The following is a 10,326-nucleotide window of genomic DNA, read 5'->3' as shown; positions in this document are numbered from 1 at the left end:
GCCACTACGGGCACACTACTGGCCACAGTTAAAATGCTTTTAACTTGAAATTGATTTTGAATGATAAAGATGGAAGGGAAAGTGACAAAAAGATCCCGATATGGTGCTTGACACATGGCCACAAATCAAAGTTTGCCATGCTTGATTTAAACTTTCCTTATGTTGAGGCAAGGACCGTATTGGTTTTGAATATCTGGACACAAGATGGCCGTGGGAGTTTGGTTCAAAAGTGAAATCAAAACATACTCAAAGTCACATCTCCAGCCAGTTATCATTCTGAAACCGATTACTTTGGTCAACAACCCTATCTACCAATTGCTTTTTTAATCAGATGCAAATAAACGTTTCCAGGTTGTTGTTTTTTTACGCCGATTCCAAATCTACACTAGTTTTTTCTCTAGCACATCAGATTTTCATAATAATAATTTAACAATACAGTAGTATGTAATATAGTAATATATTTATGAATTAAGGGTTAGGTTCAGCTGCACGTATAATTAATTTTTTTCTGAAAGGTCATAGCTTTAAATTACAACACATGGTAAAAAACGTATTCCGCAAGCTTCCATTGGTCAAACTTAAAAATGAAAATATCCAAAAAACCTGATCCGCTAGAAAAAGAAAGTAAAGACATTTTTTGAATCAGCATCAAAAATACGTAAAGGAACTTATAAAGCCATCTCTGATTAAAATGTTCTGTTGACCAGTGGTATTGTTCTATGTCAGAACAGGAACCGTTTTGGTTTTGACTAATAACTACTACAAAGATGGTCCGAGTATTTTTCTGATTTAGTTTTTCCATTAGCCCTTTTTTTTTCCTGTTCAGGTCAAAGCAACGTTTGCTCTTTCATTTCATTTCACTTCTGTCGACTGAAAATGACATCACAGATGCTCAGGGCTCACCTGTTTTCTGAAGCTGAGCCATGATTGGTCGAAGTGCCAAAATGGCCGCCCCCTGAGATGGCTAAAAGCGTGTGGATCTCTCCACAAACGCAATATTAATCAAAATGCCTTGTTTCAATTAGTGGGCCTACATAGAATTTCTTCTGGAAACAAATATATTTGGATTGGCTTCCTTTTTAAGAAGAATGTTCTCAGAACAAAAATGCGCGTATGTTCTGCAAAGGCATACGATTATACAGGTATATGCATTCTTCATGAGACAAAAATGCTGCTGTATTGCTTACTGTACTATACTTAACTTCAAATTCTTTGCAGAAATCAGGTGACCTAAAGCACCACTGTTATCCACAATAAAGCCAATTGAGCCGGCCGTGTAAGTCACATGCAAACTGGGCGCCCGAGGGGGCAAATTGTGCCAGTTTCGAGGCGATTTTATAGCAACCAAAGCGGGGTGAAAGCACGTAACGGAGACCCTGATGAAGATGAATAAAAGCGGTGTTGTGCTTGGACCGAGGCAAGGTGGGGAGGGGTTTTTGTCCCGCTCACATGACATGGCTGTGACCGCGTGCCGGGGCGATAGCTGTGTGCGTCATATGTGTGAAGTTGCGTGTGTGAGTTGACTCCTCGAGAGGCGGCAGACCTTCTCTGGCCTCCGCCGCAGCATCCTGCAAGATGGGAAGGTGAATATGAGGTACTAAAAAAAAAAAAAAAAAAAAAGCTGGTTGGATTTGGACTTTTTTTCACATTTACTCACTGTTCTTGTTATTTTTTTCCCACCCTGCCAGGATGTGAGAGTGAATGTGAGGTGAAAGGCATCCCCAGTCATTCAAGACAAGAAGTGTTGTGGCGATATCCCGACGTTGATCCTCCATGGGCTCGGCGTTCTTCAAGACTTGCTGCTGCTGCTGCTGCTGCTGCAATGACGATGACGACAATGAGAAGCAGCCCTTAGTGGAGTAAATACCCTCATGTTTTTTTTTGTATAAGGCAAATGACGCCTCGGTGTGGATGAGGCGGTCGGAATTCGGCCTAAAACAAAAGGGATATTTACATCTTGCCTAAAATTTGCTGCCTTTTTGTGGTGCCGGTTTAATACAGTGCAAGATATGTTACCTATATTTTTTTTTTTAAGTCATCTTTAAATTGATATTTTTCCACACATTTCAATAATTATAAACTTTTACGTTTTCTTAGTATTTAATAGTTGTAAAATACTTTTAAAATCATTTATTACCGGGATTATAAGGATTTTGACATTTTATTTTTATTTGACATAATGGTTTATGTATGTCCACTCGCACCTCCAAGGACCCCGGATCCGTTGGAGTATTTCAGCCGCGAGGTGCAGAAGCGCCGCGACGAAGAAGCCAACTTGTGGAGTGAGCCGGGGGACCGCAGCCACTCGGAGCGGCAGGATGACCGGGCGCTTTACGCACTGCTGCAAGCCCGCAATAAGACCCGCATGGGATCCACGGTACATAACAAAAAAAAAAGACAAAATGAGAGTGAGGCAGGATGAAGGAGCTTTGCATTTTTTTCCTCTATAGGGCTACCGCCGCCTCAGCGTAGACATTGAGGCCATGCGAGACACGCGCAGGGAAGTCCGGGACAAGTGGAAGACCATCTTGGAGAATCTTGGTGAGTCCCATGTTTTCTCGTCAGAAGCGCATGTAGAAGTTAACCAGTCTTGTATAAAGTACAGTGGTGCCTTGAGATACAAGTGACCCAATTTAAGAGTGTTTCGGGATAGAAGCCATCATTCGAACGTTTCTTTGCTTTGACTCGTGAGCTTAAACTTAATAGAGAAAATAGCTGGTTGTTTTAAATACACAGTATAAACATTGCGTATTAAAAAAACAACAACAACAACAACATAGCTTTGCCGAAGGAAAGGTCAGCTTAGCTTAATGCTAATAAACAATCCATAACACAATTCACGTGCTAATTGTTAGCATTGGTAGGTTTTTGGAAGCAATGGATAATTGAACACAGTGGTGGGTAGATTTGTGAGGGTGCAGCTAGTTGTGAATCTAAAATCTGATTGTTTCCAAAAAGTTTAAGAAACAACAATTGCAATGGTGTGTGTGTGGTCGACATCAGTACTCGGGATTGTGAAGCTGTGGGCAAATAATACTTGCATGGCAACACTTTGAAGCTGAAATCTGATTGGAGAAAAAAAAAAAAATTTAAAAATGAACCCACAAAAGACTGGAAGCTGGAGCATTTTTTTCTTCAATTCAATGGACATTGTTCTGCGCCTTCTGATTTGCGCACCATGGCCACCAGGGCGAGTACAATGCGGGCATACAGATATGCAGTATGTGGAGACGGAGGAGACGTCACAACTCCTCAACGTTAACATTAGTCGTTCTGAGCCGATGATAAAGAATACTTGCCTGTGAATAGTGTCATATCTGTCTGGATGTGTAGCTCCACCATTTGTGTTCAAATATCCGTCGCTTAGAGTGTTGTAACACTGCGATTAAAATTTTTGAATTGTTAGCTTTGTTAGCGCTTTGATCTCAAATGTTTGCACGTTAAAGCCACAAAATCACCCGCGCTCGTATCTCAAGGCAACAGTGTATTTGTACTGCAGTTACGTTCACGTCCAAAGTTAACCCTCGTTCTTGTCTCCAAGGCTTCATGGCCGAGGCCGACTCGCTGCTGAACGTGTCGGCCGGCGCCTCGCTGGACCGCATGCGCAACGCCGCCGCAGCGCGCTCTCTGCTGCAGACGCTCCACACGGAGACGTCGCTCTTCAGCAGCAGGGAGCCGCCGCCGGAGAGATACCTCTTCATCCTGGTGAGAAGCCTGAAAAGTGTCCCCCACGTACAGTTTGGTGTCGTTCAGCCCTGCGATGGTGTCCAAATAATGTACCCTTTTGGCTTTAGCTAGTCAATTCAGAGCTGTGAAAAACCCCCTTTCCTATCAGTGTCTTCTTTTCAACTATATTTCAATAATATGCTCCGCCGCTGCCAACCTTTTGTCCTTCCTGGCCAGGATCGCTTGCTGTACTTGGACATCGCCGAGGACTTTGTGAGCAAGGCCAGGCGCTTCTTCCCGCCCCGGGACGGCTCGGACTCGGACGAGCCGTCCGGCGCCATCAACCTGCCGCTGCTGCTGGCCCGCGTGGAAGCCATGAACGGCTGCGCCGACGATGACGACAGTGGCGGGAGTTTGGAGAAGCCCTGAACGGCTGCAGTAGCTCCAATGCCAGGCAGGGGGCGGCAGACATCAAGGTTAGATGTTCGCTGTAAGGTTGAGAATCTTGAGGGCTCCTATGAGCGTCACATGACTAGACAACAAGTTGCCTCTCCGAACAGCTGACTCGCACAAGTATGTTTGGAGAATAGCAACCAGTCAAGTGTTTGTCCCACCCCACACGCACACACACAGTCCCCTCCAGCCACGATGCTCCCTGTATGTGTCCTGTCGCCAATGATAATGAATAAAGTTGCAAGCCTTTCGGAGTCCATCATGAGTCCGACTCACATGTTGTCAGCGGGTTATTTGGAGTCCAGCGGAGTGATTTAAAAGGAGATTTTTTTGGGGGCGTGTGCCTGTGCACGGGGGTCCAGCTGGCGGGGACACGCCGCTCCGCCAGGCATGCCGCAAATCCCGGGGCCCGGCATGGGGCGCCGTCCGGTGTCTGGTGATCGTGCCGGGGAGCTGGATGCTGTTTTGGTGCTCAGCTGCTGCTGCTGCTGCTTGTTGTTGTTGTTGTTAAGTTAGAGACGCATGTCTGCTCAAGGTCATGTTTGAGCGACACAAGAGAGACAATTCTGACTTTTTCTACAGAGACAGCATTCATTATGAGGAACATAAAAACCTTGTGGCGACTTGGGTTTGTTGTCATGGTTATTATTAATATCCTCAACCAAGCTACAGGCAATTTTGTTCTATACAGTATATCCGCAATCTGATGGTCTTTACGCCCTTCTGTCCCAGATTGACGGGGGGGGCGGGGGTGATGCACACTTGGCACTATTTTTTTTTATTTGTAGCGGAGCGTATATGCCCCTATGTGCATATATGTCAGCACCCCCCCAGCCATGTATGTGGTGATGAATCACAGAACACCGTCACAATTAGTCGTTTATCCACAGATGGTGCGTTAGCATTAAGATAGCAGACGTTTGCAGGCCATAGATGGGTTCAATACACAACATGTAGTCCTTTGTTTCATGTTTTGTTTGACACTAAATTTCAACTGGGAGTGCTTTTAAATAGCTCGACGCCTCTTTTTTGAAGAATTGTTCGCTATCTGCCAAACTCCTTTTTGTGGAGCCTTTTGCTGCTCTTTTTTAAACAGTATATTTCTTATTTATTGTACAAACAATGTACATAATGTATTTCAAGTCAAACCCCAATCATCTTCTTTTGTCATTATTTGTCGAGTTCCTCTGTTTTACTCATTGCGCCACCGTTGTGGGGGACTGGTCTGCCAAATCGGCTAGGATTTAGGGATTACATGACTTTGGTTGGGTTCCATTTTATGGACAACCTTTTGTTACAGTCAAAAGACTGTTCGCATGTTTCCTTCTTCCTTCAAAACAAAACAAGATTCATTCAAAATGGTCGCTTGCCCCGCTTTATTTACCACCCCTTGGCCCCGCCCCCCCTCAATTCCTCTTTCGCTACCCATCTCCACCGTGGTGACAGCTCATCCAAATGTCACCCCCTGACAGCTGTGACAGTGCATTGGTTATGCAACACGGACCTCTTCTGCCTGGCAGGACCCAACACACACACACACACACACACACCTCGGTATGGGCGGGGTTCATCGCCTGATTCGCCACCGAAATCATCTTAAAAGGTGAACCCACAACTCTGTCACATTGCGAGACGATACACTGGCTTTTCATCGAGGTTGCCATGGTGTCATAACAGATGCCAAGTCCATATCTCGCTTGTCGACATTTTCTAACCTTGATGTCTAACCCTTATTAATCCTTCAACCCAAACGCAATCCCTAAAGCCTACCAACTAAACCACGCTATTAACACCCTGAAACCCTAATCCCTAAATCTTAACCCCTAACTATTAACACTAAACCCTGAACCCTTATCCAAACAATCAATGTTTACAAGTATTCGACTACTTGGATCTTTGAAGCCCGAGTCCAGTCAAGTATTGCCGTTTGGACTTTAAATTGTAGTTAAGGGCCAAAACCTCTTTTACAATGGCCATTTTCCCAGCTCACTGTCCTGCGTGTTAGATAATTTATGGAGTTTTTATGGGCGATTCCGGGCTTCATGCCGCCAACATTTTCACCCGCCCTCGATTCGCATTCACGAGAACGAAGGGCCGTACCCGCAGATATCATATATAACAAGATTTATCCCCATGGGTGTCCCATTTCTCAGATGGGTTGGTCTCACATCAGGAAAGGAGATATAGTCTATATATTGGGGTAAATAAAAACTGCTTTTTCCCCATTGAACACAATCTATTTTATTTTTATACAAAATATAGAATATTTAGTCCATTATGAAATGTGGATCATATTAAGTTTAGATCCGTGTAAGTAGCTGAAAGTGTGTCTCTTTTGTCCAACTTCCCCCATCCCTCCTTCTCCTCATCTGTGCTTAACTGCTCACCCCTCCCCTCTCTGCTGACCGAGAATGAAAAGCATGAGTTAATTGGAGGCAATTAACCTCAAAAAGACGGCTCGTTTGCTCAAAACAGAAAAGAAGAGCTGGTTTTCCCTGTGATGGATGGTTTGCGTGGTTATTGAAACTTTTTAAAACCACGCTAAATTTTCAAACAGGTAATCGGCCCATTCCTAGCGATAACCATGTCTGACGTTTACTGAGTGTGTCTAAACGCCTAGATGGACCAAAAAGACGCTGGCCAACAGTGACAGACGCTTTACCCCCTGTGGCATCCTGCCGGCTGTCGGCACGTCACGCTGGAGGAACGCACGGCAACGACAGACAGCGACGCTGACCAGTAAAGTACTTTCTGCGCATGGATAAGATGTAATACCCTTCCATACCATCGGCGGCGGTAGTCACCGTTTCTCATGGTTAGAAAAATCCAACCAGAAAGCTGTTGGCCTCAAGACAAGAGTGGTGAAATGGCGCTGTGGCAAACAGACAGAAAAATACTTTTATACCAAACATGATGTCAGGTAAGACATGTTTGTTTGTATTGTTATGGTTGTTTCCTTTGTCCCTTTTCGGGGCAAATCCACTCGTCATGACTCCCCTAACCCTTTTGCTTTAGTAGCTACAGTATTGTTTTATTTTTTTTTTTTATTTTGTATTTTATTATTTATATTATTTTTTATTATAACTAATTTTGAAAAAGGATATTGAGTCTCCATTGGCTCGGGTTTAACACGAATAACAGCTGATTCTGCCATCATAGCTATTGTGTTTGTGTGTGGTACTTGTCTGTGTATGTGTTACATCATTACCCGATACAGACGAGTGAGTCACTTGCGTAACATCACACCAGCAGACAACTTTCCAAAGGCGAGCGCTTCCCGGGCGGTGTAACCCGAGTGCGGAGCGTGACGCTCTGTCACTGAGGTGATGAATCAGTGCACGCGGCCGCCGTGAGGCAGCGGGCCGTAACGAGGAGGTTTGATGCACCAGCGCAAAAGAAAAAGTCCTTTAAACACTCTATAAACACTTGGGTTAAAATCAACACAATCTTGGGTCAAAAATGGACCGATCCACTAATTGGGTCAATTTGACCCACATTGCGTTGTTTTGTAAAAAACAGCCCAATTTTGGGATTTGTTTACGTTATTAACAATCCAGAAAATTGGGTCAAATTGACCCAAGTAGTGGATTGGTCCATTTTTGACCCAAAATTGTGTTATTTTTAACACAACTGTTTTTGGAGTGAAAGAAAAGTTGTATTTTTAATTTTAATTCATACTCCGTGTACACTTCGTATGAGGAATGGTCCTTTTAAAGTGCTGTATAAAGCCTTTGAGATCAAGTCCAACTGGTAGAGAAGTTCTCAAGTCAGTGTCCAAATGGTGTCTTTGACCCTAACCCTGGAGTCAAGTCTTAAAGGCTTAAAAGGTGAAAAGCAGCTATGCCAGTCATTGACTCTTTCCACATTAGCCATGGCTCACTCAATGTACATCAAGACCAAATCCATATTAACATTCCTCTTTGTCCAAGCCTGTTAGGTTTGTGTGTGGTTACGTAATCCCTATACAGTGTGCGAAGGCACAGCTGATGTGGAAAGTGTTGGCCCGACGACCATCCCGGGGTGGGGGGGGGATTTTCATGGCAATTAGTCTCCGCGGAGGAGCTTCGCAGCAGCTCCCAGAACACTTGTCGGTGTCCGGTGTCAGCTCTCGGCCGATTGTCCGGTGACAACACGTGTCTGAAATAGCAACAGTGTGTCCATAAAGGCGGTGGCACGACTTCAGCCCCGACACACCAGGACACCCCGAGACATAGAGGAGGCCAGCTGGAGCGTCGCCACTCTTCATTTCAAGTCCATCGGAGTTTGATCTGAGGTTCAGGAAGAAGATGCCGGTGTATAGCATCGTGGAGAAGTGTAACGGCGTGGTGGCCGGAGCTGAGCTGTCATGCAGCGTCCGGGAAGAGAATAAGGCCCAGAGGGAGAGCTACTGCGCGGATTGGACGAGCATTAGCCTCAAGACTCAACCTGAGGAACGGTGAGGAATGGCTCGGAATGCTTTTTCCTTTCACAAAAATAACAAAATAACACAACTTATTTTGGGGTCAAATAGCACCGTCACATTTTGAGGGCTTTCACATAGTCAACCGTGGTTGCAATGGGGTGGGGAATTCCCAGAAAGTGTCAATCGCAAACATTTTTTTACATGGGCATGTTTTACTCAGGCTTAAAAGAGAAGTCAACACCAAAAATATATTTACAATATGTTCTATGCAGCCGCACTAGTCTTAAGACAGCACTGATATTGTGTTTGTCGAGTATGAGTTTAGTCAAATCCCCCCATTTTTGTCCATTTTTGGGCGCGGGGCGGCCATTTTGTCACTTACTGTTGGCTGAAAATGACATCACAGTTGCTCAGAACTCGAACGACCAATCATGGCTCAGCTTCGGTAAAAAAGGTGAGCTGTGATTGGTCGTTACCTGAGGCCTGAGCAACTGTGATGTCATTTTCAGTCGACAGAAAGTGGCAAAATGGCCGCCCCCCCTGAGATGGACAAAAATGGGTGGATTTGACCACTTAACTCATACTCCACAAACGCAAAATCAAATCTAAATGCCATGTTTTGACTAATGGAGGCTCATAGAACATATATTTGTCAAGAAATGTTATGGGTTGACTTCCTAGCCTTTAAGCTATTAAGCTGTTCATGACACCATAAGCAATGCCCCCCAAAAAATTGCCATATTTTTTTTTGGGCCTACGACATATAATCACATTAACAAGTGTCATCAAGTGTGAGATGATAGTTTTCTAAGGATCTCCTGAGCATTCTCCGTGCAAGGTCTCGCTCATTGAATTTTTGATTGATGCCCGCAGGAAGACGGTGAACGTGAACGACACCTCCCGCAAGGAGACCCTCAGCCGGCAGTGGAAGGCCTCCCCCCTAACCCAGTCCTGCCCGTCCGGCATCCTCCGCGTGGGCACCGTGGAGCGAGGCGTGAGGGAGCACCAGCTGCTGCCCAAGCGACACACGCTACCCTTGCCCATCTTCACCCCCGCCGAGCTGGGCGTCCGGCTGGGCCGCGGCGGCCCGCACGCCCCCGAGGACTTGCGGTCCTTCCCCATGGCAGACGGTGCCTGCCGCACCAAGAGAAGCGTGAGCGAGATCACGCGGGACCTGCCGCCCGTCAAACCCACACTCATGGAGTTCTCCAAAGCACCCAAAGCCCTGGGGCGCTCCATGTCCCAAGAGGCCCAGAGAGGGTGAAGCAAATATGGACGATGGGGTGGATGAGGAACTTGCATGCACTAAACCGACTGTTTTTTCTGATTTGTAGCACTGGCTATTGAGGCCAGCACAGCAAACAGACATGATTGTATTCTTACCGGGATAGAGGGCGGTAATAAGTATCGACTGCACTTTAGTCACAGGGAAGGAATTATCAACTAAAGCACATATTTTATATGGAAAACATTTCACGACACACCAAAAAAAAAAAAAAAAAAAAAAAGATTCGGTCCAATTAGTGGTTGTGTTCTGACTGGGATGGAAAAGCTTTGGAAGGAATCATTAAGTGTAAGAAGGACAGAAGAGCAAGTGGTTCTGAAAACACCTGAGGATGATATAGTGTGATATAGTGTATATAGGTACAGTATTTGTGTGTCTTGTGTGTTTGTCCTTTCGCCGATTGGGCGTTCTTTAGCTGAGAGCAAAAGTGTATATGTTTGAATTTGTGTTTTTAATAATAAAATCTGAGCTTCTATGGATTCTTTTTGCAGTGTCATTAATCAGTCTTGACACCATACAA

The 10,326-nt window shown here is 45.1% G+C and overlaps 2 protein-coding genes across 3 annotated transcripts; both read left to right on the top strand.

Moving 5' to 3' along the window:
* Positions 1-122: 122 nt before the first annotated feature.
* On the top strand, positions 123-4,378 carry LOC147134439 (melanoregulin). The gene is made up of 6 exons (XM_086056215.1): positions 123-1,594; positions 1,689-1,859; positions 2,212-2,377; positions 2,451-2,541; positions 3,542-3,705; positions 3,904-4,378. Exons 2-6 carry the CDS (start codon positions 1,774-1,776, stop codon positions 4,093-4,095), a joined length of 699 nt encoding a protein of 232 aa, XP_085912341.1. The 5' UTR covers positions 123-1,594; positions 1,689-1,773; the 3' UTR covers positions 4,096-4,378.
* Positions 4,379-6,951: 2,573 nt separating this feature from the next.
* Positions 6,952-10,285, top strand: tcap (titin-cap (telethonin)). Of its 2 annotated transcripts, none has more exons than XM_086055961.1 (3): positions 6,952-7,039; positions 8,272-8,554; positions 9,395-10,285. In XM_086055961.1, the coding sequence occupies exons 2-3, from the start codon at positions 8,406-8,408 to the stop codon at positions 9,783-9,785; spliced, it is 540 nt and encodes a 179-aa protein (XP_085912087.1). In that variant the 5' UTR covers positions 6,952-7,039; positions 8,272-8,405; the 3' UTR covers positions 9,786-10,285. The 2 variants fall into 2 exon arrangements, with proteins under 2 accessions (XP_085912087.1, XP_085912088.1); XM_086055962.1 differs by having other exon boundaries at positions 6,961-7,039; positions 8,285-8,554.
* The last annotated feature ends 41 nt before the right edge of the window (positions 10,286-10,326 follow it).

Source organism: Filicampus tigris, chromosome 16 (genome assembly GCF_054856515.1).
Source record: "Filicampus tigris isolate MCC_2025a chromosome 16, RoL_Ftig_1.0, whole genome shotgun sequence".
Classification (NCBI taxonomy): Eukaryota; Metazoa; Chordata; class Actinopteri; order Syngnathiformes; family Syngnathidae; genus Filicampus; species Filicampus tigris.
The sequence above is the reverse complement of the archived record's forward strand: the minus strand, read 5'-3'. Positions and strand labels throughout refer to the sequence as shown.

Bases quoted from the DNA above. Each gene is read 5' to 3' on its own strand.
- LOC147134439 (XM_086056215.1), top strand. From the start codon at position 1,774: ATGGGCTCGGCGTTCTTCAAGACTTGCTGCTGCTGCTGCTGCTGCTGC. The intron at 1,860-2,211 runs GTAAATACCCTC...CGCACCTCCAAG, and splicing joins GAGAAGCAGCCCTTAGTGGA to GACCCCGGATCCGTTGGAGT. The intron at 2,378-2,450 runs GTACATAACAAA...TTTCCTCTATAG, and splicing joins AGACCCGCATGGGATCCACG to GGCTACCGCCGCCTCAGCGT.
- tcap (XM_086055961.1), top strand. From the start codon at position 8,406: ATGCCGGTGTATAGCATCGTGGAGAAGTGTAACGGCGTGGTGGCCGGA. The intron at 8,555-9,394 runs GTGAGGAATGGC...TGATGCCCGCAG, and splicing joins AAGACTCAACCTGAGGAACG to GAAGACGGTGAACGTGAACG.